We start from the raw sequence: 25,878 nt of genomic DNA on the forward strand, positions 1-25,878 counted from the left end.
AATTTTTTTTAAATTTCTATTTTTCCTCATTCTATCTCCAAGTTTTTTAGGTATAGACTATGCTTTCTTCTCTATGGAGAGTATTCTTAGGGCTCGGCCCTTCAGTTTCTACCACTTTATCCAGCAAAGAAAGGCCAATCCTTTTCCAGCCCAGCCTCTGAATGGTGTTAGGGTTACTGTTCTTGGGCTTTTTGGGTTTGGGTTGTAAGCTTGGGCTTTATGTTATGGGCCTGGAAGAATTTCTTCAACGAAATCTATCTATGTTATGGGTTGTTTCCTCCTGCTTTTATCGTTTTGCCATGAATTGGAGCAACTTATTGCTCATTTTGATGGGTTTAGCTAGGCTTCTTCTCACATATCCATTGGCATAGTTGGTAGGTGATGACATTATTCAAGTTTGAAGGTGGTTTGAGTTTCTGCACTTTTTATAAGTTCATTCTACGCAATGGATTTGAAGCATGTATGGCAGATGCTGCAACAACACGAGTCTTTAGCATTCACGTTCTTACAAGCCAAGTACATTCCTACGAGCTCAATACTTAAAAAAGCCTCTTTGGGTAACATACTAAGTTACTTTTGGGCATAATATCCTCTATGCTAGACATAAACTATTTGGGAATTTGAAAATGTCTTTGCAAATACTTATGTCTTGCTGTGGTTTTCATTTTAACTCCATGTTTTAATTGAGATTCACCATTACTGTTTCCAATAATTATAGGTTATTTTATTCATCTAGGAAGTCTCTTAGTAAACCCTGTTGTCCCAATTACATAGTTTAATTTGTATGTCATGTTAAATGCAGCCTTTGTGTGGCTTAATGCATCGACTTCCTTAACGACTGCATACATGCAGCAAACGAAGAGATCACAAAAAGGTGGACATTATTCTACACTTGCTTTATTGAGGAAAGAGCTCCGAGAAGGAAATCTACAATCTCTCTTTGAGCGTTCTTCCTGTATATTTTCCTCCTTCAATACAGCACCTGATCCTTTGTTGTCTTCATTCATTTTGCCTATGGCTGATGATTTTGCAAGTGTTCAACATTCTTTTTCAGATGAAACAAGCTCAGCCAAGAAAAGCTTTAATGAGAATGTTTTAGAGCGGTATGTTATCTAGTTCTTCTTATATGTAGTATTTTGGGCATTTATTACACAAGGATCTATTTGCCATGTTATGAAGTGCTGATGGTCATAGAGTCCAAGAGAAGGATGAGTTCTTCTGCTTATGATCATATGCACTAAGGCGAAGAAAGGGGGAGCTGTTGAAGGATACTTAATAACTTCCATTCCCCTCAAATAAAACCTTTTTTTAGGGGGATTTATATATGTATATATATATATATATATATATATATATATATATATATATATATATATATATTTACTTCCTTGTTTTTACTTATGTTTGTTCTCTAGCAGCTTTCATGGTTCTTTCCCCCTTTCTTTTCACCAAAACCAAACAATAGAAGGTTCCCCTTGCATTTTTTCTTCATCCTCTGATCAAATAAGAGTAACTGCAGTATCTTTCCTTCCTTTTTCCTCCCTTCCCCTTCTCTTTTTCCATAAAATTTCTCAACGTGCTATGAGACCCTCTGCTGAGCTTGTTTTGTTACTCTATCCAGAACTGTAAAGGGTTAATTTCCACTTTTATTTGAAGTTGATCAATTTTCTACATTTATTGCATATTATGGTCCTGCTTACAGTCGAAATTTGAATAATATAGTTATTTTCAGAACTTTTTGGGTCTCACCCAAATGAACAATGTCTAATTTTTTTGGTTTTTTTTGGAACAGAAATATGATGTCGCCTCTATCAATTAAGGATCAGGAAGATAAGGCCAAAGGACTGAATTTGTTCAAGGGCTGGTTGTTGTCTGCCATTCTTGATGACATCTTATGAAGAGGACTCATGCTGCTGGGCACTGCATCATGAAAGTCTAATTTTCAACAAATCTATGGTTGGTTGGCATCGAGTATGCCACATTGTCAATGTATTGAAGGCAGGAGTGTTGAATAAGATGTAGGAATGAGTTTAAGCAATGTTTCATGTGAAATTCAGTTGTTGGAGCTGCACCGATTCTCTATTTCAGGTCATCACTAAAAGAAAAGTAAAGAAAAATTTTCTATATTCTCCTCTCTTAAGTCCTGAGATAGTTTGCTTTTCCTGATTGATTCCAAGAGTACCCCATTCGCTTTATTGTGGATATGAACCAGAGGATTTTAATATCCCATATGAATGGAGTTCTTGTTCCTGTTCAGCAATCGAGTTTAAGCCGAAAGTACTTGCATTGGGGTGCGAGCTTAGTGCCAGTGCCATTCCCTCATGGTAATTGGTAGACTCAGCCTGCGACTTGGACCTCTCAAATCTGTGAAACCATTGATGTACTAGCCTATTCGATGAATGGAACTGGGTTCATTTTTTTTAGATTAGGTTCCACAAAAGAATTTATGTGCAGTAGATAATCAATTTCAATATAAAAGAGCTGGGTTTCCACCGACAGCCAGAGCTTTTGAAGTCCTGAGCGCTTGAATGTTTTTACCCATATTGTTGACTCGCGGCGCAGCCTGACATTGAGTCTGGAAACCAAAAGAAAATACACTTTAAAAAACAAAACACCATTTTAAGGGCTTTTTATATATTTTTTTAAATACTATTTAGAAAATATTAAAAAATAATTTAATCATAAAAAATTATAAAATAACAAAACAGCCTTTTTCTAAACTATATTTTTTTTAAACTACTTTTTTCAAAGGCATCTAAAATAGTACTTTCCTAAATTCAATGCCAAACAAGCTCTGAATATTATTGGACAAAACAGTTTTTGATATTCTTATGTTAAATTATATCAAATAATTTTTAATATTTTTTAAATAGTATTTTTAAAATAGTATGTTTTTTCAATAATAATTTTAACAGTAATGTCAAACAAGCACTTTAATATAGATATAGAAGCAATTGTCAGATGAATGGATCAAAAGGGCAAGTTCTAATTTTTCCAATTTTTCTTCTCTGACATAACTGAATACCACCTCATTACTCTTCACTACGATAATGTACTTGCCTTTAATCAATGGCACAACAATCCCCAGCCAGAAAGAAAAGTACATGTCTTTGTCTCCATTACACGTAGAAACAGCTTGTCCTTTTGACCTCAGAAAATCAAAGCTTAGCTCACAAAGTAAGATAACTTGCTACTCAAGTACTTGCATAGACAAAAATGTTAACTTATTGGATTCACTATCCAATTCCAACCAATGCAATGCCCTCTTCTATCACATTCAAATGGAATAAAGTACAAATGATCTCATTAAACCACATGAGTGTGGAATAAAACAGCAATGAACCTAATTCTAGTGAGATCCTGTCATAAACCGAGAACAAAACTGAAATCCACGACAACCTTTCATATAAAGACAAACTGCACTAGAGAGTGGAAAAAAGGAGAAAGAAAGGGACCCAGTAATAAAAACATTATGAATTCGTCTTAACAATTAGTTTCATGATCAAATAAGAATAGAGGCCTTCAATGCTCAATGTTGGAAAATTATATGATATCTATCAACAACTTAACCATAAATGATTGCCTAAAAACTAACAAAAAACAGTGCAAAAAAAAAAATTGTGTCAAAGACTAGAGACCTAAACTTAACCACTGAGGCAGTCTTGTGTCCATGATCCTCTTCACTACATCCCTTACAAAAGAATCAAAACAAGATAAGCATAAACCTTTCATTATACTTGTCTGTCCAGCAGCCACCCTCTCAACATGGGTGCAAATTGATGGCAGGGGCATAAATTGGACTTCACTCCTCTTGTGCTCAAGACCACAACCAGCTAAGATGGTATGCGTAGAACTCCTTGTAATTTCCTTGAAAGTATCATGGCCTGCATCACAAGAAATAGCACTATTTGAGCATTCCCAGAATACCAGTACATAGTAAACAACAAAACTCTCACTATGCTTCCAAACAGAAGGGCTACCAACTACTAAGAATTCATGAAACTTCTCAAGCTTGTTTCCAAGACCATCCAAACCTTGTATATTTGAATTCCCATAGCTTAATTCATAAGGAGAACTACACATATAAGATGATGAAATAGAAATCACACAGTTGACAAAAAGATTCCAGTTTTTCAGATACCTAAATCAATGCCCTGAGACAAGCTTCCCAAGTGGCTTTTGACCATTGACTGCAATTGTTCCTTTACCACATAGAATTGACTTTCTTCTCTAGCTTTATGAGGTACCAAATTAACTTCAGATACAATGCCTGGCCTGCTGTTGCCCTGATTGGACTGATCATGGCAAGATGCAGAGTTGATCCCAGTGAGTTCAGGCCATAATGTTAAATTGACAGACCTATCAATAGTTGTAATAGTAGGATCATGAACTGCTTGTGTTCTCAATTGGATTGAACTAATAGCAAAAAGATCGCCATTTTGCAATGAAGAGGAGGGATGGTCATGCAATCTCACATCAAAGGATGCACTTTGCAATGACCCCATTTCTTGTGTCCTGGAACTTTGAATAGCGTTTTCCCTACATTGATCAATTTGAGGCATTGAAGGGTCACTATACAAGTTGGCAGCTGAAACGTCACCAGCTCTGCTACCCATGTTATACATTCTGCTAATCGAAAGGATATTTTGTATACGGCGGTGTATGTGACGTCTCATTGATAGAGTTGGCGCCCCTGCTCCAGATACTGGAGAAGCTGCCTGAACATCCCCAGAGGAAAATCTGGGAGATGACAAATTTCCAACTACTTGAGCGAATGCTAAACAAGGTGACGAATCTAAAGTGGGGTCTAAATCGTCTCCATTATTTGAAACAAGAGATGACCTATTAAACGTGTTGCTTGTTGTCCTCTGATCAGGCAAAAGTTCCTGAGTTTGGAAGCTTGAGGATCCAAGAGCAACAGGTCGACAGCCATCACAATACCAATTGCCTTCAGGAACTTGCCGCCCAAGACCAACACAATAGGTATGTGCAGGTGAATCACAGAGATCACAGAGTAACATGAGGCCATCATCCCCACCTTCATGACATTCCGTACAAATCACATTTTCATATGGATCAATAAAGTTCCTTATTTCTTCCTCTGATGGCTGATAGACCTACATAACACAATAATACAATCCAAAACAGGAAATAAGAAAAAGAAAAAAAGAAAATGAAAATAATAACTGTCAAGCAATAGGAAGAAAGAAACAAGACCTGATCACGCTTGGGTACTTCTACTACCATGTTTCTCAGATCAACTCCCACAGCTGTTCTTCCATCCTTTGTTATTGTCTTAAACCTCTGCTTGCACAAAGGGCAACGCGACTCTACTTTTGACCACTCCATGATGCAAGTGAAGCAGAAATAATGATCACAGCAGTTCAGGATACCCCGTAATCTTCTTTTATCCTCTTCCGAAAGGCAAATTCCACACACCTGCTTTCCTACCTCTGCTCTTACTTCCTTTACCTTCTCCTTGCCTTTTCTCACAATGGATTTTCCTTGTTCACATAAATCCCCAATCTGCTGAATTTTCTTTATAGACGATGAACTCCTCAAACTAGTCTTTAGTTCTCCATACAATTTGCTGGCTTCCCTTACCTGCTCTCTCTCATCCTCCGAGATTGTAAACTCATAATCAGATGATCCAGATGGCATAAAATCCGAATCCGAATACATGACATATCTCCTCCTCCTCCTCACATTTGAATTTTCGCTGCTCTTTTCTCTTATGATTGCACTATCATCTATAAAATCAACATCATATTCATCATCATATTTACATCTTTCTTTCTTCCTTAACCTACGATTCTTTCTTCCCTTCTGAACTGAAGGTTTCTTTGAGACCCTAGATTTCCTCTGTTTCTTTGGACCACGCCTGGATCCCCTTTTCTCAGTCCTCCTCTTGCCCACTCTCATGTTATTCCTCTTCTTTTTTGCTGTCAATTCTTCATCCTCATCCAGAAAATCATCATCATCTAGAGTGAATTCATCATCATCTTCATCATCATCGTCCCCCTCATGAACATAATCCTCATCTCCCTCCTCCTCATAAGACACCCTTTTTCTTTTCTGTGAAGTTTTACCCCCAATATTCCCATTTGGTTGTGAACCCTTGATATTTTTGGATCTAACAACATTCCTAAATTCCTCTTCCTCTTCTTCCTCTTCTATAAAACTATCAAAACTCTCTTCTGATGAATAATCATCTAAACAATTCCCAGAATTATATGAATCACCATCAGTTGGATTTTCCTCAGCTTCAACCACATAGTCCTCATCAGAATCATCAGAATCCTTGTCTTTAGACCTAACCCTACTTTTAAAATTTCTCTTATAATTCACCCTCCCTCCTCTTCCCATCTATTTTGCACGCACAAAAAGAGAAGACCAGCAACCCAAATATTAAGCCCCAGGTTTTAACCCAATAGATACCATTACAAAAATTCTTAATTCACACAGCTATACCAAATCAAATCGCATCGAAGCAAATCCCCAGCTTATTGAATTCGCTTTACTTTCTTTCTTGCTTAGGTTGTACTCAAATGAGGTTATATGATTAATACAGAGTAATCTCGCAAAGAAATTGTCCCTATTTACCAATTCTTTCTCGTAACCGATCTGTAATAACACAAATCCAAAAACAGCCGACAAAAAATCAAAAACAAGAAATACCCAGATCACAAAATTCAAGATATTCAAAATTGTCCATGTTAAAAATGCTCTTACTTGATTTCCGATGTATCAAAAAGAAATAAAAATACTTTAAATTAACCAAGAAAAAATTTAAAAACAAAAATATACTCCTAAAATCACCATTTTTAGCTCCCTTTGACTAGGAGCCACGTTAATTTGCTTCAAGAGAAGGAAAAACATATATAAACATACTATGACGATAAAATTAATCATTCAAATCCTCCAACGTCCGAAAAAAAAAATTTTTTTTTAAAAAGAAAATTTAAGAAAACCGGAATCGATTGTTTCGATACAAAGCTCAAAAATTATACAAATACGTATAAAGCGAGCTAGAGAGATAGAAAATCTACGGAGAGAAAAGAGTGAGGGAATGGGAGGGCTGGGATTTGGTACCTGAGAGGAAGAAGAAACGAGTTGAAAATGTTTCGCGAAATATAGAAACTACTTTTATTCTTTTCGTTTCGGTGGTTGCGTTTCTTGATGCCGCAGTCGTTTTTTTATTATTTTTATTTTTATTTATATAATAAATATTATTTTAATTTGAAATTAAATAAAAATCGTCAGATTGGGATATGGCGATTGGTGAACGTTGATACTTTTGTGGCGTAAGCGACTTCGCCACCTCATCGGTGGATTTATTAGCAAATGACCAAAATATCCTTCGAGATATGCCCCATTCCCACTGTCTTTTCCTTTTTCTTTTTTTTTTTTCTGGTTCTAACTGTAATTTCGTGCAAGGACTAATCAACAGAGTAAAAATCCGAATGAAAATAAAATTGCACAAAATTAAGAAATCGTCAGAATAAAATAAAAATCGAACGAAATTAAAATTAAGAATAAAATCGAAATAAATTAAATTAACTTAATTAATTTAATTTAATTTAATTATTTATCTGCAACCCTCATAAATGTATTTTATGATTTTAATAAATAATAAAAAAAAAATTAAATAAAAAAAAATTAACAATTCAGTCTAACCAAATAATCTATACAATAATTAAACCATTCAACTCAGCCACTAAGAAGACTTTATTCTAAAAGCTTCCAACTTAATCGCGGCCAACCACCTCAGTCCTATCATCATCGCTTGAAAAGGAAGTAGCCATACGAGCAGTGTATGGAATTAATTGCAAGTTCGCAAAGAGGTTTATGTGACTATCCAAACCAAGTTACAATCTCCAAATTTAGACTAAAAACAAGTCCCAACTTTGAAAGGGAATGAGATAATCTTCATCCGCATTAAATATCGATAGCCACAGAGAAAGTAATGGTAGAAAAGACAGTTATGACTCCCGAAATTTTATTGTGTGAAAAAAAATTTTAATTTAATGATAAGTATATTTGAATAAATTTAAAAAGTTTTATATTCTATTCTTTTAATTTTAATTTTATTTAAAAAAAATAAAAATATGTGACTAAAATTAAAATAAATAAATAAATAAATACGGATTAATGAAGGTAGAGAGAACTCCCCATTCTATTGGATTTAAAAAACACAATCAAATAAAAAAATTAAATTCAAACAATTTCATTTCCATATAATATAATAAGAAAAATTCTAATAATTGTAAACAGTTTTTTCCAAAAAGAAGGCAACGATATTTAATTAATTATCAATTTCATAATTCTTTAAAAAAAATAATCAACAATTAAATCTTTATTTGTATTCATAATTTTAGTCCGATAATAAGTGTATTTGAATAAACTTGAGAACTCTCAAATTTTATCCTTCCAATCCTTAATTCTCATTTTATAAAAACAATTAAATCTCTATTTAATCAAATACCAAATTATAACCTTAAAAGGCAACATAATTTGCAATATGCCGACGCGAACTCATCCCTAGCCAACTATGATTATAACAAAATCATAAAAAATAAGCTATAAACAATAATCACATATTTTTATACGCTAAAATAATTTATTTTAGTTTAATTTTAAAATAAATAAACTCAATAAAAATAAGCTAAAATTTTTAAAATTAAAGTCGATTTAAATTGAAAAATTAAATTCACTGGTTTTTATTTTATTGAATTCGACTCACCTTAATTTCAATATACTTAAAAAAATTAAAATTTTATATAATTTTACAATAATTCATTTAAATTATTTTTTTACTTGCCAAAAAAATTTATCTTTAATAATTTGTAATCATTTGAAAAGATGTTGCATTTGAAAATTATCATTTTTGCAAGTTATGTTCCTTTTATTTAAAAGTTCCCAATCCTTTTTCTTTAAAAAGATTTTTCTTTGCCATTTTTGGAAAGGTTAGATTTGGACATCAACCTTCCTCATATTTCATCTTAGTTTTTAATAAATTTTTCTTTAATTGCCCTTGATTTTGGGTTTTTTTTTTTTTTTTTTTCATAATACAAAGCTTTGTCCTTTGACAACCCTAGTACGAAGTTTCTTATTTTCTCGCCAAAATGGAAAGGTCAGTATTTCAGTTGCTTTAATGGGGCTTGCATGCAATAGATGCTCTTGTATACATATAGATGGATTTGAAGCTTGAGAAGCTAAATGGCTGGAAGTTAAGTTTAAGGGAAGATATTTGTAATGGTCACTCTCTTGTTTTCGTTTTCGTCCGCCGTGGGGTATGTTTGGATTAGAGATATGCAGCTGTTAGAGGTTTCATATCCAACAATTGCTTTATATTTATTTAATAAACTCATCAATTTGCTTTTGTTTAGCTGATACATTCCCTAAATTATTACAATTAGAAAAGTTATATAATTAGAGCCGTTCATAAACATTGTTTAATGCTAAAAATTTTAATTTCAAACTGCATATATAATCAATCTCGTAATAATTGTCCAAAACAGGTTATAAACTCTCGTTATAAAATAAGATAGTATACAATTCAATAGATTTCTATTTCACTTATAATTACGAGATTCCTTATTTATTTAAGGATATCAGTTGTATTTTCAGTAGATCCCTATTTTCAAGAGATTTAATAACCAACTGTATTTTTTTACAGTATAAAAATTAATAAACACAATGATCAAGATATACATTTTTGCATAATTATTTTTGAATTTTAAACTATTCATTACACTCGCCTTTTTTTAAATTCACTCATTTAAGTATCAGATCAACTGCTGTAGACGCCAACTATCTTATATTCTCTTTTTTACAGATTGACCAATCACGATATAATTTTACTTCAATCACATCGATATTAATTATATATTTATTTTAATAAAAATTAAATATATGAATATATCCTTATTAATTAATTTATATATCGAATAAGTGCAATAAAAAAAAATTTTACCCGACACTAAGCTCTTATATCAATTAATAATAACAATTATCAACTACTAATTATCGGCTGTAATCTAATAGTTAAATTAAATGTATTTTTTATATTTATATTTGTATTTAAATTTTAAATAAATATTTAGTTTGAAAAATTGTGAGATTGGTATTAATATAACATCAAATTTATTTGAATTCTTTCAAGATGAAAACAAGTGATGAAAAAATTAGATCATCTATTTTTTTAGTTTAATTCTCATTAATATTTGAGTGCATAAATAGAAAATGAAGGCTTTGAGTTAGCTAATTTAATGAGTCAAGTAACGTGAAGTATGGGCTTGTGGGTAATAAGTGGTGGGTTGTGCAATGGGGGGCAAATTCTCAGTTTCAGAAATTCTACGGGCCTGCATTCTGTTTTCAGATCCAATCTCTTCCTTTGAAAATGTCACCGTATCCCTTCTTTTTAGTTATTCAGTAAATTAATTATTTATTTGGTAGAATTCAATTTAAATTAAAAAAATTAATTGAATTAAATTAATTTAAAATTTTAGTTTAATTTTTAATTTTTTCCATTTAATTTGATTTTTATTTTTAAAAATTTTGATTATTTTAACTCGATTCGATTTAAAATTTTAGTTTAATTTTTAATTTTTTTTCATTAGATTTGATTTGATTTTTATTTTTAAAAATTTTAATTATTTTAATTTAATTTAATTTTAATAAAAAAAATCGAACTGAATCGATTAGTTACAATAATATATTATTTTTAATAATACAGAGAGTATAGATTATAATTAAGTTGAAATATTTTCATTAAATTTTTAATTAATTTAGATAAAATATTAAGAATATTTTAAATTAAGCATCTTAAGCCTTTAGCCATCATGATGTCTATTAGAGAATCCTGATGAAGTCCTTCATTATGTCCCTCATTTGCTTTTCTATAAAAAAAAAAAAAAAAAAAAAAAAAAAGCAAGAAAAGAAAAGCTGCTGAGATGCTGAATTTCATTTCTTTCATGAAAAGAATTTGAATCAAGGAAGAGACTTAAAATGAAGCCCTAACCCTAGCTAGTAGCTAGTATAGGGCAGAGGGTGAGAAGGAACTGAATCACTCTAATCAAAGTTACTTAACAGAATTAATCTCCTAATCCCTCCACGTAATCATTTTGGACAATGGATACAAAAAAAACCCAAAAAACAGAAGATCAAACGGCAGATATTATGAAAAAAAAAAAAGATTTATTAGATATAAAAGTTTAAAATTTTACTTATTTTCATGATTATTGTTTAATTTTTTAAATTTTGGATGGTAAAATTTAATTATAGTAAAATATTTAATTAATTTTGCCCAATGATAAATTATGTCATGTGGACTATTTTTTAATTGTTTAATAATAAATAATTACACATTTTAATTTAGTTAATTATAATTAAGTGTGAGTTTTGGTATGCGTCACATGGGAGTGTGACTATTACATAACACACGATCAATTTATTTCAATATGATTTAGGGTTTTAAATTTTCAAATTGGAAGTTCTATGTGAGCAAAGTATGTTTAATTAGCTCCTTAATTATGATTAATTAAATTAATAATATGGAATTATTAATTATTAAAAATAATTCTAGTAAATAAAGATAGATGATATGATTTAATTCTGATCAAAATTAATTTAAAGTGTTTAATTATTAATTATAATAAAATTAAAAAAATATACTTTTATCATTTAAAATTAAAAGTTTATACTTAAATTACGAAAAATATAAAATTTTGGCTTTTTAAATCCGATAGTCCAAAAAATTCTTCATGTTTAACATTTGATAATACGCTAAAAGCTCTTGTAATCCAACTTCTAGTTATAGGTTTTTGCTAGTAGCTAATGATTATGAAAAAGATTTTTCTCCATTAAAATTCATACGTGATATTATACTACAATTACTTAAAATAAGTTATAAGTTGTCACCATAAAATAAAATTATGTGATAAGAATGAAAGTGAATGCGTAATTTTCAAAGAAAAAAAGAGCTAGACACTGTTATACTTAGTTTTTCATCAGAACTCGTTCTTCTTTGAAGATATTGAGTTTCGGTATAAAGTTATCGTTAGTAGGCACAATCCAACATATTTTCGTTACGTCTGTAATCACAGAATTATCGACCAGTTAATTTAACGAAATCCCTTATCAAGCAATTAACTATATTATTATTACATTATTAAAAAATATTATATTTAATTTTATTTTCTTACAATGCTTAAGTTATAAGCATTTCTTTACGTTTATTATATTTTTTAATTTATTGATTTGAGCGTTAAAATAGATAACTTGTACACCCACCAGCTCGCTTTTATATAGTTCTACTTTCAAGAGCAATTTTTCAAATCATGCAAAAATTAAAATTTATTTTTAAAATCATACAGAATTCAAAAATATTTTCGGATCCTGTATGTCAACCAACTGAGTTCGCCAGTTCTACTGGCGAACCCAGTGGTTCGCGACCAATGGTGGCGAACTTCATGATGTTCGCCATTCATAGTGGCGAACATTGGTTGCGTGCCACGTCTGCTGACATGGCTGCAGCGCGGCATGTTCGGCACCATTGGTGCCGAACATGTGTGCATGCACAGCCACGCGGCTTTGCATGCACAGCCCTTCTCTTCTCCAGCAAATCTTCCTGCCTTCTCTTCTCTTTCTCCATCACAGCCTTCATCTCCAGCAAATCTTCTTCTCCAACACAAATAATTTCTTTCCACCAAGTTTTTATTTAATTTTTTTTTAAATATGCATATATAACAAAAATAATAAAAATTAAAATAAAATTATTTTACATAAATTTAATTTAAAGACTAAAATAAAATAATTTATTTTTTAAAAAAAGTTTTTTTTTCTTCAGGGACAGAATAGTAATTTGGGCATCTTCTTCCTCAGGAAGAAGCCCTGGCCGCCGCCGCCCTCACAGTCGCGTCCCATCGTCGCTGTCGCCAATGAAGATCGCAGCCGTGCACAACCCGGGTGTCTCGAGATCAAAGAGAGATTTTAGCAATTCCGCAGATCTTGAGAGCGCCGGCGTTGGCTTAAACATCCGGCGAATGCGCAACCGTTGCGCAATCCACCGGACATCGAGTAGGAAACGGAGCGGTCGCTGGCCGGCATTACTGCCGTTGAAATTGTTGGCTAGTTCGGCACTCCAGTGCTGAACTAGCCGTTGCAGCTTTAAGTGACTTGTTCGGCACGTTGGGTGCCGAACAAGCCACGCTGGAAGCCCAAGAAAAGTTCGCCACTCATAGTGGCGAACATCATAAAGTTCGCCACCATAAGTGACGAACATCATAAAGTTCGCCATCATTGGTGGCAAACCACTGCGTTCGCCACTATGATTGGCGAACTCAGTTGGTTGACACACAAGATCCGAAAATATTTTCGGATCCTGCATGATTTTAAAAATAAATTTTATTTTTTACATGATTTGAAAAATTGCTCTACTTTCAACTCCATGCATATATTATAATTCTAAAGCTAATAACAAGTGAATTTTTTTTTTTATACCACCTCATTTAATTTATTGACTTTTGGAGACCAAATTTGGTCAAAAATTTTCTTTTGATTCTTTTCAATTGTAAATTTTAGTTCATTAAATTTTTAAATATTAATTTTCAATTTGATTACTCAATTTAATATCACTATAATCATTCATGTATTATAAAAAAATTTAGATTACTATAGTTAAAAAAATAAATATTTTCTTTCTCATTTCTCACCTAATTTCATTATATATCTTCTTTTTTTTCCATACAAAATAACATGGTTAATAAATAAATAATTAGAAAGATGATCATTTTAAGATTATACAGATTCATTTTATTATCTTATTGTTTGAAAATTAATATTAAATAATATTTAATTATAAAAATTTTTAAATTGTTTTTGTGGTTTATAATAATCAATAAAATTAAAATTAATAATAATATTTAAAAAATATAATTAAAATCAAAATTAATAATATTTAAAAAATATTTCAAAAAATTTATGAATTATTACCATTCTATTAACATTTGATATTTATTCTAAATATTTAATTTATATATAAAAAAGTGATAGATACAAACATCTGAAAAATTTTAATACTACTGAAATAATTAAAAGTATATATTCAATAATTAAAGTAAATAATAAATTAAAAGTATATATTCAATAATTAAAGTAAAATAAAAAAAAAAGGAAATTTCATATAATAAGGGAGAAAAAGAAAAAAAAAATATTTGTATTGACTTGAAATATGCTATAACATGTAATAAGGAATTGGTGACTTAAATTTAAGATAGAAAAAATTCTACAAAAAAAATAGAGTAATTTAACTAAACGGTGATTATATCGATTCGACTTAAAATTAAAATTTTAGTATTTATAAAAAATTAATTTAATTTTAAATAAAAATTAATTTGTGTGTGCATATCTTAGTTCATAGAGTCAAGAGATCATATCTCTTATCTTATGTCCAAAAGCAACTCATGGGTTTCTTCTTTTCCCCTCCCCCACCTAGGGACTCAGGAGACTGGACTTGTCCAATTCAATAACAACCATATGCATGTACTATTTCAAAGTTTCTTCAACTAATAATATCGTATCTAAAATTTACTACTATTCACTGTGGATGACGTTAAATTCCATTTGATAAATTAAATTTAAATATTTTATTTTTATATAAACGCGATTGAACTAACGAATATTGTAATTCAAACACTCTTTTCTTTCAGATGAGATTGAATATTCTATTCTCATAGATAGAGTAAATACTCGTTGAAAATACTTTATCTCTTAACAGATCGATTCGATAGGAATACAATTTAATTTTAATATAATAAATTTTTATTAAAATAAAAATAAAAAATTTATCACCTCATATAATAAAATTTTCGCCCATAAATAAAATCCCATTATTTCTTTTCTTTTTTCTAATCTCTTATTTGACACTAAATTTAGTATTAGATTAAAGGGCTTAGAAGCTTTGTTAGACCTTTATCTTTTGGTTTTATTTTTATAGGATTCATAATTATCTAAGCAAATTGGACCATTAATTTTCTCACATGCCAAACAAAACTTGGCTACCCACAAGTCTTTTGATTCTATAATTGAAGGAAGAGACTTGGACCATAGCTTGTATTGGGAAAAGGATAATGAAAAAATTGCAATCATAAAAGATATATGTGATTGAACATGATGATTTTTTTTTTTATCAAAGTTTAAGATATTATTATTATTATTATTAAAGTTCATCACCTTATTTTTAGATATATATCTATATGCTTTGTGTAGGGTTGGAGAAAATAATATCTTGAAAAATTTGTTGGACCAAGGAGACAAAAGTGCCATGTGAGGATTGTTTAAGTGAATGGGTTACCTTTTGATTCAAAAGAAAAGTTGAAAGGTAATAGAAGCCAATAAAAAAATTCACTAATTAATTTTTTTAATTTTAAAAAATATATTAAAATATATTTTATTAATAATTAAAAAATAAATAGAAGCGCATTTTGAATAATTTTTTTCTGATAAATGAAAGTGTTTGAAATATGTTTAAGAAATGTATAAAATGAATAACCCTTAATTATAGTATAGCCTTGGGATTTTGAGTCTTTAACCCTTCTTTAAGGTTCCTAAAATAATAGAATGAATATATAAGATTAGGGAAGGTGAGGTGTCATGATTTATATCTAACTCTCCCTAACCATCACTGGAAAGTGAAAATAATCTTTATGAACCATAATAATTCACTTCAGATTGGGACCAATGACCTCTTCAAATTGGACCCATTCCTTTGACTTCAACTCTTCTTTTCTCTGCCTATCTTTGAACTCAAGGGTTCTCTCTCTCTCTCTCTCTCTCTCTCTCTCTCTCTCTCTCTCTCTCTCTCTCTCTCTCTTTTTTTAAATAGTTTGTTGTTGAATTTGTCGTATATATATATATTTTTAATAAAAATTGAATTTGCAAAAAAATTGGTCAAGGTTGAAACTTTTGAATTATTCCAATCCATTGAACTAAGATTCTCTGCATTAATTAATTTCCAATAATAATTTCTGAACTAATATTTAGGGTGTGCGGTTGAATTTAAAATTAAATTAAATTAAAATTTTAATATTTATAAAAATTAAATCGAATTAATTTTGATTAAAAATCGAAATAAACTGAATCAGTTTGATTCAGTTTGATATAGTTCGATTTGATCGATTTAAATTTTTAATAAATTTTTTATTTTTATATTTTATTTTTATTATTTTAAAATTTAATTAAAATATTTTAACTTTTATATGATCTAATCTCTTTATATTATTAAAAATAATATATTATTGATTATCTGAGATTCAGGAAATAAGGTTTACAGTACGTGTGTGTAAGTTTAAAAAAAAACATATTAAAAAGCGTCCCTTTTCTCCCTCTTTTATTCTTTTCTTCTGACTTGCTAATGTCGCCTTACGGCCTTTCTATGGCATCCGTCTTTGTCGGACAGACCCATACGTACAATATCATCAGTCACTTTACCTATGTCAGACGACCATTTAATTTTTTCCAGTACGTATGCGAATAGGGCTGCGAAGGGACGGGGCCTGCTCGTTTCTCCCCTTGTCCCATCACCGGTGTAACGACCCGGAAACCGGTACCCCTCTGTAACGGTCTGAACCATCACTGACACTAGGATCCAGATCGGCTTAAGGCCGCCGGGACCCGTAGCAAGCCGACTGTACTCTCTGTGTACTTGATAAATCCCCATACATGATACAAAACTACTCAACAATCCTGTATAACTCTGTAGGCTTAACTACTGCTACTCAGATACTTAGATATGACAATCTGAAATGGCCCTCAGGGCCTATACCAGCCGGCTTCCTTCTTATCGGGCTTGAGCTCGTGGATGACCGGCCTGTCATGCATGTCAGAATCCAAGCCGAAACCACTGGGCAGGCCTGCCTAGGGGCGTTCCGAGCTCAAGGCCTGATATGCTTTCGTGGGCCCTGACTCAGCCCAAGCGGGTGTGAGACCCAACGGTTATCAATTGCCCCTTTATCTCCTCAGCAGTTATTGCATGAGTGATGAGGGGGTTAATATCGAGAACCCATTATGACTGTGTGGTCCGAGGACGGTTCCCATCAAAACGTCTCTTCTTCACTTTTTGTTTTCGAAATTCAAATTCTCTCCAAGTTCTCCCCATTTTCGCAAAACCCTTACCTTACCCTCCTTCTACTTTCTGCGTGCTCTGTTCATCCGGTCCTTCTGTTCCTCCGACAATCATGTTGATGGTCCTGCTAGAGCCATCATTAACCGGTCCTACCCTCAACCTTCGGGGCTTCTCCACTGTAAGGTTCTGTTGGGGTCTTTCTCCTTCGGGTTTCTTCACAAAGTTTTGGAGATGACCCCTCTTGATTAGCCTTTCAATTTTGTTAATCAACTGGTAGCAATCATTGGTATCGTGGCCATAGGTGCGGTGATATTGACAATGTTTATCAGGATCTCTCTAGCTTGCCTCCGCTCTCATGGGCTTGGGCCACTTGAGGAACTCCTTATCTTGAACTGCCACGAGCACCTCGGCTCTGGAGGCATTGAGGGGTGTGATTGCTTCTAGGACCCGAGGTAGCAGTGGTCTTTGCTCTCTCCTATCCCAAGGTTGTCTGTATACCTTGGGCCCCCTATTTAGCCTTTTTTCGTGTCTGTCCAACCTCCTTTCCTCAGGAGCTTTCCCCCTATCTGTTGCTTCCTTGGCGAACTTGCTGGTTGTCAAGGCATCATCCTGCCTTATATACTTTTCTGCTCTCTTCATCAGTTCTGCCAAGGAGATCGGTGGCTTTCTACATAGGGAACCAAAGAACTCAGGGGAGGTGGTCCCCTTCTGCATAGCTTCCACAGCCCGGTTTTCATCCAGCTCGGGGATCTGCAGGGCCTCTGTGTTGAAACGGGCTACGTACTCTCTCAGGGACTCGTTCCTCCTTTGCCTGACTGTCTCCAAGTAACTGATTTTTCTGTCAGCCGGTACTCCTGCTACGAACCGGCTGATGAAGATGCTAGCCAGGTCACCAAAACTTCTGATATTCCCTGCCTCCATGCTATTGAACCAAGCCCTTGCTGGGCCTGTGAGCGTCGTAGAGAATACCTTGCACATCAAGGCATCCGATAGGATTTGTAACTCCATAAAGGTTTTGTAGTTGAGGATGTGCTCTATTGGGTTCCCTACTCCATTATACGTCGCCATTGGTGGCATCATGAATTTTTTAAGGATGGTCTCCTACTGAATCCATCCCGAAAATGATGACGATGCAGGCAAAAAGGTCTGGCCGTGGTTTTTTGCCCCCAACTCAGCTAGCAGCTGTTCTTTCATCCTCTGCAGCTTCTGGTCTACGCCTTCCTCCTCCTGCCTAGGTCTTTTCTCCGGGCGGTATCCTTCCCTCCATTCTTCACTTCCTGTTTTTCTGGCTATTCCCATAAAATAGCTCTCCGCTTCATCGTTCTCTATAAGCACTCTCACCCTTCTTCTGTGAATTCCGGCCATCGGTTCTTCTTCCTTATCAGCTCTCCTATCTCTTTCTCATGTCTCCCTACTACTTTGCTGAGGGATTGGTTGGTTGAGAGTTGGTTAGGGTTCATTGGCTTGAATCCCTTCAGCTATGGGTGACACGTTCAATGGGGTATTGAGACCCCTTTGCTGCATTATTTGCTCTAGCCATTGAGCAGTGTTTTACAGCTGAAGGGCAATGGTTTGAAGGTCTTGGTTGGACACGGCAACTACAGGTACATTCCCTGCCGAGCTCGGCGAGGGATTGAACAGTATTGGTGGTTGATTTGTAGGACTAGAGAAAGAGAACTGTTGCCCTTCCTGAGCAGAGTTCAGGTCATTTGGGGCGTTGGTAGTGTGGTTTTCGTTGTGGTTAGCCATTATAGATCTCAGTGGGTGTAGTGAGAATGGAACTCTGGTGACGAGAAGATCTCCTTCGTCCCCACAGACGGCGCCAATTGATGATCTGAGATCCAGATAATAAGGTTTACAGTACGTGAGTGTAAGCTTAAAGAAAAAAAAATTAAAAAGCGTCCCTTTTCTCCCTCTTTTATTCTTTTCTTCTGCCTTGCTAATGACGCCTTACGGTCTTTCTGTGACATCCGTCTCTGTCGGACAGGCCCGTACGTACAGTATCGTCAGTCACCTTACCTATGTCAGACGGCCATTTAATTTTTCCCAGTACGCATGCGAATAGGGCTGCGAAGGGACGGGGCCTGCTCGTTTCTCCCCCTGTCCCATCACCGGGTTGGCTTCCTTCTTATCGGGCTTGGGCTCGTGGACGACCTGGCCTATCATGCATGTCGGAGCCCAGGCCGAAACCGCTGGGTAGGCCTGCCTAGGGGCATTCCAAGCTTAGGGCCTGATCTGCTTTCGTGAGCTCTGACTCAGCCCAAGCGGGTGTGAGACCCAACGGTTATCAATTATTATCATTAATCGATTAAGTTTAATTTTTTTCATTTTTTTATGATTAAAATCGAATCGAACCGAAATAATTAAAATTTTTAAAATTAAAAATCAAATCGAACTGAAATAAATAAAAAATCGAACTAAATTTTTAAATTAATTTAATTTTATCGATTTTTTCAATTTGAACCGAATATGGCTAAACCTACTAATATACTCATTTCATGTTTTTTTTCTATTTATAATATTTTAGCTCTATAAATTTCTTTTCTCATTTTTATGCTTAAACTCCTTCCATGAAATAAAAAAAAATTTACAAAATATTAATTCTCTTATTTCAAAAAAGAAAGTTTTAATTATTTTTAACGTGATTTTTTTCATTTTAAAAATAATTAAAATTATATATAATTTTATAAAAAAAAATTGAAATTTTTTGTTAAAAAAACAATTCAAACAAAGAGAAAAATGTTATAAATGTTAAAATATTATTTGAAATATTTATTTGTGATATTCTGTTATAATTTGTCTTTTGTAGAAGAGAGATGGGTTATTCTGAATTACCATTGAAAATATATTATTTATTTATTGTAAAATAATTGAATTACTAATTTAATAATCAAATATTTAATCCACAATAAAAAATATAAATTCAAACCTTAAAACATAAATTGGAGATTTTAATTCTTGAAAAAACTAATAATCTACCCTATCTGAACTCCTTAGTGTTCAAGGTTCTTAAAATCTTACTATAAGACATTTCAATGTATTACTTTTTTTTAATATTTTTAAAAAAATTGATGGCAGCATTATAATTTAGACTCTATTAAATAATATAATATATTTAATATTTTGACCTAATTAATATGTTAATATTTAAAGATTGAAAAGACTGAACGTAATAATTAATTTTATTTTTTTAATATAAATTTTATTAATTATATTAAGAAAAAAATTATATTTAATATTTTAATTTAATTAAAATATTAATATTTAAAAATCAAAAGAGTGAACGTAATAATCAGTCTTTTTTTAATATAAATTTTATTAATTATAAAAATTCAAAATATTCAAAACCCAAGTCTTCCCAAAATATTCAATTTAGAATTCAAAACGTTAAGTGAAAATATGAAGCAAAATCAATATTTAACGTATCTTTCAAAAATTCATGACACAAAAATTAATAAGACTAGTATAAGAAGGAGTTTCTTTAACCAATACATAGATAGTCGTATTAGCTTGTCGCTTAATCCAAAATAAAGTTCAATTTGACTTTTGCCTAAGAAGAGATCTGTAATCATGAATAAATTGACCAAATTTTGAACAATTATCATGCGAAGACAAAACAACATCTATCACACCTTTCGAGTCAAGCTCAATATTCATTAATTTAGTACTATAAGCAGTAAGCCATATAAGAGATTCGCATAAAGCAAGAACTTTAGCCATTTTAGACTGGAGGCTACCTCACTAGTATTCAGAAATTGCAGTCATAAATGAGTCGAATGCATCACGTAAAATGACACCATACTTGATAGTGCCAAATGACTAAACACCCATGCATCCACATGATATTTACTCGCCCAAAACTAGATGCTTATTATGAACTAGAAGAGGAGATATCATGAAGATTACTAGCCAAATGCTGAACATTCAGCCATCATGCTAGGAAGTCCACGGCTGACTGAATAAGCAAATAAGGACTTGGATATCAATCTCGCCACGGTGGTATTCCTGTCATTCTAGAGATTCCAAAATGTCATACACAACCTGCTCTCTAATGAAACATTAGATAAATCCAAAATAAATTGGAAAAAACTTTAAATATTTTAAATATGATGAATAGGAATAGAAAATCCCAACGGTCTCCAACACTCAACAGCTACAAGATAATGGAGCAAGACATGAAGAACATCCTTCCCAAGACCACAAAACTTACAACCAGGGAAACATTTAAACATTTTAGAATTAGAGTTAACTTAGTAGGGAGAATACCTCGAAGAGACACATGAAATTTTTAACTTTTGGTGGTACCTACACTTGTACCTGCCAGAATTTCTTTTAGAACCCTAAGATAGCAAAATAATCAAATTCTACATCCATATTAATCAACAAATAATAACCAGATTTAACAGTGTCTAACCCATTATGTGTATTATGTCATACTCTTTTATCATACTATTTAGAAACACTTAAAAAAATATAGGAAATGCAAACAATACATTAGGCAATAACAATTTTGAAAGTAATTACAAGTTCCTCTTCGTGCCATTTTCATTAAGCAGACCCAAAACCTGAAATCCTTTAACCCATCCACACGTGGAGTCTCAATAAAAAAATTATTATCTCTATTAAGTCAAGGATCCCCCTACACTCTAATCAGATCCTCATTTCCTACTCTCCACCTAGTACCAAGATTCAGCAAATCCTTCGCCTACAAAATACTCTTCCAAATAAAACTTGGGCTAGACCCTTTATTAGCATCAAGAAAATCCATTCTAGAAAAATATTTTGTTTTGAGAATACGAAAAGAAAGAGACTCTTGGCTAGAGCAAAATCTCCAACCTTGCCTATCAAACATAGCCAAATTAAAATAACTTAGATTTTATAACTCTAAACCCCCCTTATCCTTGCTCAGACACATCTTTTACCATGATAACCATTGAATTTTTCTCCTATTTGTACCATTAGAACCCCACCGAAAAGAATTCATCATCCTCTCTAGCTCATCACACAAACACACAGGAATGGCAAACACACTCATAACATAAGAAGGAATGGCTTAGGCAATATCTTTTTACCTGCTCTAGAAAGGAACTTCCCATTCCAACTGCACACACCTTTCCATAATCTATCTTTCAAGAATGAGAATGCTCGCCTTTTATTACGCCCAACAAGAGAGGGTAATCCTAAATACCTCCCATAATCAAGAGAATTATGAACACCCAGGAGTAAAGAGATATTTTCTCTATAATTGTTTGGACAATTAGAGCTAAAAAAGATATTTGACTTATAAAAATTAATAGCTTGACTTGAAGCATGCCCATAAGTTCCTAGGATATCTTTAATCTGTTGACACACCCTTCCATCTGCTCTAAAAAAGAAGAAACTATCATTAGAAAAAAGGAGATGTGACACAATAGGCGCCCTGCGAAAAATTCGTGTACCATTTGTAAGAGCACACCATTCTACATTATGACATAAAACTGTCAAACCTTAAGAACATAGGATAAACAGATAAACTCAAGGGATCTCCATGTTGTAGCCCTCTCTTTAGAATAATAATACCAAATTCTTCACCATTTAAAGCAATAAAATATCTAACTGTAGAGATACACAATATAATCATATCAATCCACCTACTAGTGAAACCCAATCTCAGCATGCTCAACTTATGATAGTTCCAATCAACTCTATCATAAATTTTACTAATGTCAATTTTAAGCCACTTCCCCTTTTGTACCTCTTGTTTTTCTTCTCATGTGGTGAATGAGCTCAAACGCTATCACAATATTATCAGTAATTATCATACCAGGCATAAAAGCAAACTGAGAGGAAGAGATAATATCTAGTAATAATACTAAAATCGATGATGAAAAGAAAGAAGAAGAAAGCAAAAACTTTGAGAGAAAATGCTTGATTATTCCCCTCAAGTCAATTGAGATATATATACTACTTACAAGAGTACATACTAGGTAAAAAAATAGGGAGATTTATAATTTAGTGCCTGAGTATTGTCATTATTAACAAGTTAGTCCCTACATTTTTAGAAACCTATTAAAACATCCTTATCTTTTCTCTCTGTCAACGAAATAGTCCTTCTGTCTATTTCTACTGTTAAAAATATAGCAAAAGACCAAATTATCCTCCCCCTTCTCCTCCTCCTCCTTCTCCTTCTCCTTCTCCTTCTTCTTCTTCTTCTTTTGCTTCTTCTTCTTCTTCGATTCTTCTTCAATTCTTCTTCGATTCTTCTTTTTCTTTTTCTTCTTTAATGAGGAGGAGAAGAAGGCAATTCTTCTTCTTCTTCTTCTTCATTGTCATCTCTTCTTCTCTTTCTTCTTCTTTTTTTCTTCTTTTTCTTCATCATCATCATCTTTTTCTTCTTTTTTTTCTTCTTTGAAGAAGAGGAGGAGGGACTATTAGGGACTATTTCATTGACGGGGAGAAATAATAAAGACGTTTTAATAGATCTGAGAAAAGATAAGGACGTTTTAATAGACCTGAAAAAAGATAAGGACGTTTTAATAGATTTCTGAAAAATGTAGGGACTGACTTGTTAATAATGGTAATACCTAGGGACTAAATAAGGAGTTTTATTCGAGGGTAAAATTGGGTTTTAAAAATTTTCTCTTTCATCCCTCATCTATTTTTAACGGAAAAGAAAATAGAAGGACTATTTGATAGAGAGAAAAAATAAGGATGTTTTAATAGATTTCTGAAAATGCAGGGATTGACTTATTAATAATGACAATATTCAAGGACTAAATAGTAAATCTCCCAAGAAAATAAATTAATTCCTTAATTATAGTGTAATCATATCCCAATCATATCCCTAATTATCACTACAAATCTAGGCTATTTATAAAAAGAATCTCAACACTCCCCCTTAAGCTGGAGCGCACATGTCATATGCTCCAAGCTTGTTACAAATATACTTTATTTGTGAATCTCGAAGAGATTTTGTGAAAATATCAGCAAGTTGATCATTCGAGTTGACAAAGCTAGTAGAAATGCATTCCGACTCAATCTTTTGCCTAATAAAATAGCAATCCACCTTTATATGCTTCATCCTCTCATGAAAAACTGGATTTGATGCAATATGGAGGGCAACTTGATTATCACATATCAGTTTCATTTAGCCAGTATCCCTATATTTCAATTCTCGAAGGAGTTGTTTCAACCAAATGAGTTCACATGTTGTTAAAGCCATAGCTCGATATTTTGCTTCTGCACTTGATCTTGCAACCACATCCTATTTTTTACTTTTTCAAGATATAAGATTCCCTCCAATCATAATACAATATCCTGAAGTAGATCATCTGTCTAAAGGGAAACTTGCCCAATTTGCATCAGAATAGCCAACAATTTATGAGTGACCCTTTGTCCTCATAGAGTAGTCCCTGTCCTGAAACTCCTTTGATATATCTAAAAATGGAATGACTGCATCCCAGTGACTACAATATGAAATTTGAAGAAATTGACTAACCACATTTATAGTAAAGGAGATATATGGTCGAGTGATAGTGAGATAATTGAGTTTGCAAACTAATCTTATATATCTAGCAGGATCTTTAAGTGGCTCCTCCTGTTCAGGAACTAGTCTGACATTTGAATTAATGGGAGTGTCCACATGTCTACACTCTAACATGCCTATTTCTTTCAATATATCTAAAGCATATTTTCGTCGAAAAATTGCAATACCTATTTTAGACTATGCCACCTCAATTCCCAAGAAAGACTTCAATTTTCCCAAGAAAGATTTCAATTTTTCCAGGTCTTTAGTTTGGAAATGATTGAATAAATGTTGCTTAAGCTGAGAGATTCCATCATGATAATTTCCTGTAATGACAATATCATCAATATAGACCACCAAGTAGATGCATCTATTGCCATTATGATGAAAAAATACAAAATGATCAGAATTACTTCCAAACATTCCAAACTGTTGAACTACATCATCCAAACCATACTATTGGAGACTGTTTTAAACTATACAAGAAGCGTCGAAAACGACATACTAAGCCTGACTCTCTCTGAGCAACAAACCCTGGAGGTTGCTCCATATAGACTTCTTCGGCGAGCTCACCATGAAGAAAGGTATTTCTAATGTCCAGTTGATGAAGGGCTCAGTCAGTGAGATAAGGAGGCAAACATAAGTTATTTTGGCTTCTGGAGAGAAAGTATCACTATAATCAAGCCCAAAAATCTGTGTGTAACCTTTAGCTACAATGCGAGCTTTAAGGCAATCAATTTTCCATCAGGTCCCACCTTAACTGTGTAAACCCATCGACAACCAACAGTAGACTTGCCAGGCGATAAAGAGATTAGTTCCTAAGTTCCATTATTATGAAGAGCAATTATCTCCTCAACCATTGCATTACACCAACTAGGATGATCTAATGCTTCTCTAACTGTCTTGGGTATAGAAATAGCAGACATGATGGAAATAAAAGTATAATAAGAAGGAGACAAATGATGGTAACTCACAAAATTATAAATAGGATGAGGATTTCGAGAAGAGTAAATATCTTTTCGGAGAGCAAAAGGAGGAGTAGTTGTTGCTACTGAAGGCATGACCGAAGTAGGTGATGATAGAACTGGAGGTGAGTCATTAAAAGTACCTGCATCAAGGAGAGAAGTATCATTGTGAGTAGCAGATGGTTGAGGCCGACGTGTGTAGACCTGAAGAGGTAGTGTAGGAGTGGGAGATGGATTGATGTGAGGCCAAGGAGAGATAAGAGTTGCAGGTATAGACAAAGCTC

At 32.9% G+C, this 25,878-nt stretch overlaps 2 protein-coding genes across 2 annotated transcripts; one reads left to right on the forward strand and one right to left on the reverse strand.

Annotated features, from left to right (window-relative positions):
- Window positions 1-445: 445 nt before the first annotated feature.
- LOC122724447 (protein DEHYDRATION-INDUCED 19 homolog 6-like) lies at window positions 446-1,898 on the forward strand. The gene is made up of 3 exons (XM_043959408.1): window positions 446-557; window positions 803-1,103; window positions 1,793-1,898. The coding sequence occupies exons 1-3, from the start codon at window positions 446-448 to the stop codon at window positions 1,896-1,898; spliced, it is 519 nt and encodes a 172-aa protein (XP_043815343.1).
- A 1,537-nt stretch (window positions 1,899-3,435) lies between these two features.
- LOC110620928 lies at window positions 3,436-7,198 on the reverse strand. The gene is made up of 4 exons (XM_021764879.2): window positions 7,093-7,198; window positions 5,218-6,624; window positions 4,142-5,117; window positions 3,436-3,884 (listed from the first exon to the last, which is right to left on the reverse strand). The coding sequence occupies exons 2-4, from the start codon at window positions 6,364-6,366 to the stop codon at window positions 3,631-3,633; spliced, it is 2,379 nt and encodes a 792-aa protein (XP_021620571.1). The 5' UTR covers window positions 6,367-6,624; window positions 7,093-7,198; the 3' UTR covers window positions 3,436-3,630.
- Window positions 7,199-25,878: the final 18,680 nt, after the last annotated feature.

This window comes from Manihot esculenta, chromosome 8 (assembly GCF_001659605.2).
Source record: "Manihot esculenta cultivar AM560-2 chromosome 8, M.esculenta_v8, whole genome shotgun sequence".
Classification (NCBI taxonomy): domain Eukaryota; kingdom Viridiplantae; phylum Streptophyta; class Magnoliopsida; order Malpighiales; family Euphorbiaceae; genus Manihot; species Manihot esculenta.

Coding starts and splice junctions, on each gene's coding strand:
- LOC110620928 (XM_021764879.2), bottom strand. CDS start 6,366: ATGGGAAGAGGAGGGAGGGTGAATTATAAGAGAAATTTTAAAAGTAGG. Junction 5,118..5,217: donor AAGTACCCAAGCGTGATCAG/GTCTTGTTTCTT, acceptor TGTGTTATGTAG/GTCTATCAGCCATCAGAGGA. Junction 3,885..4,141: donor GTCTCAGGGCATTGATTTAG/GTATCTGAAAAA, acceptor CTTGTGATGCAG/GCCATGATACTTTCAAGGAA.
- LOC122724447 (XM_043959408.1), top strand. CDS start 446: ATGGATTTGAAGCATGTATGGCAGATGCTGCAACAACACGAGTCTTTA. Junction 558..802: donor ACTTAAAAAAGCCTCTTTGG/GTAACATACTAA, acceptor TGTTAAATGCAG/CCTTTGTGTGGCTTAATGCA. Junction 1,104..1,792: donor AATGAGAATGTTTTAGAGCG/GTATGTTATCTA, acceptor TTTTTGGAACAG/AAATATGATGTCGCCTCTAT.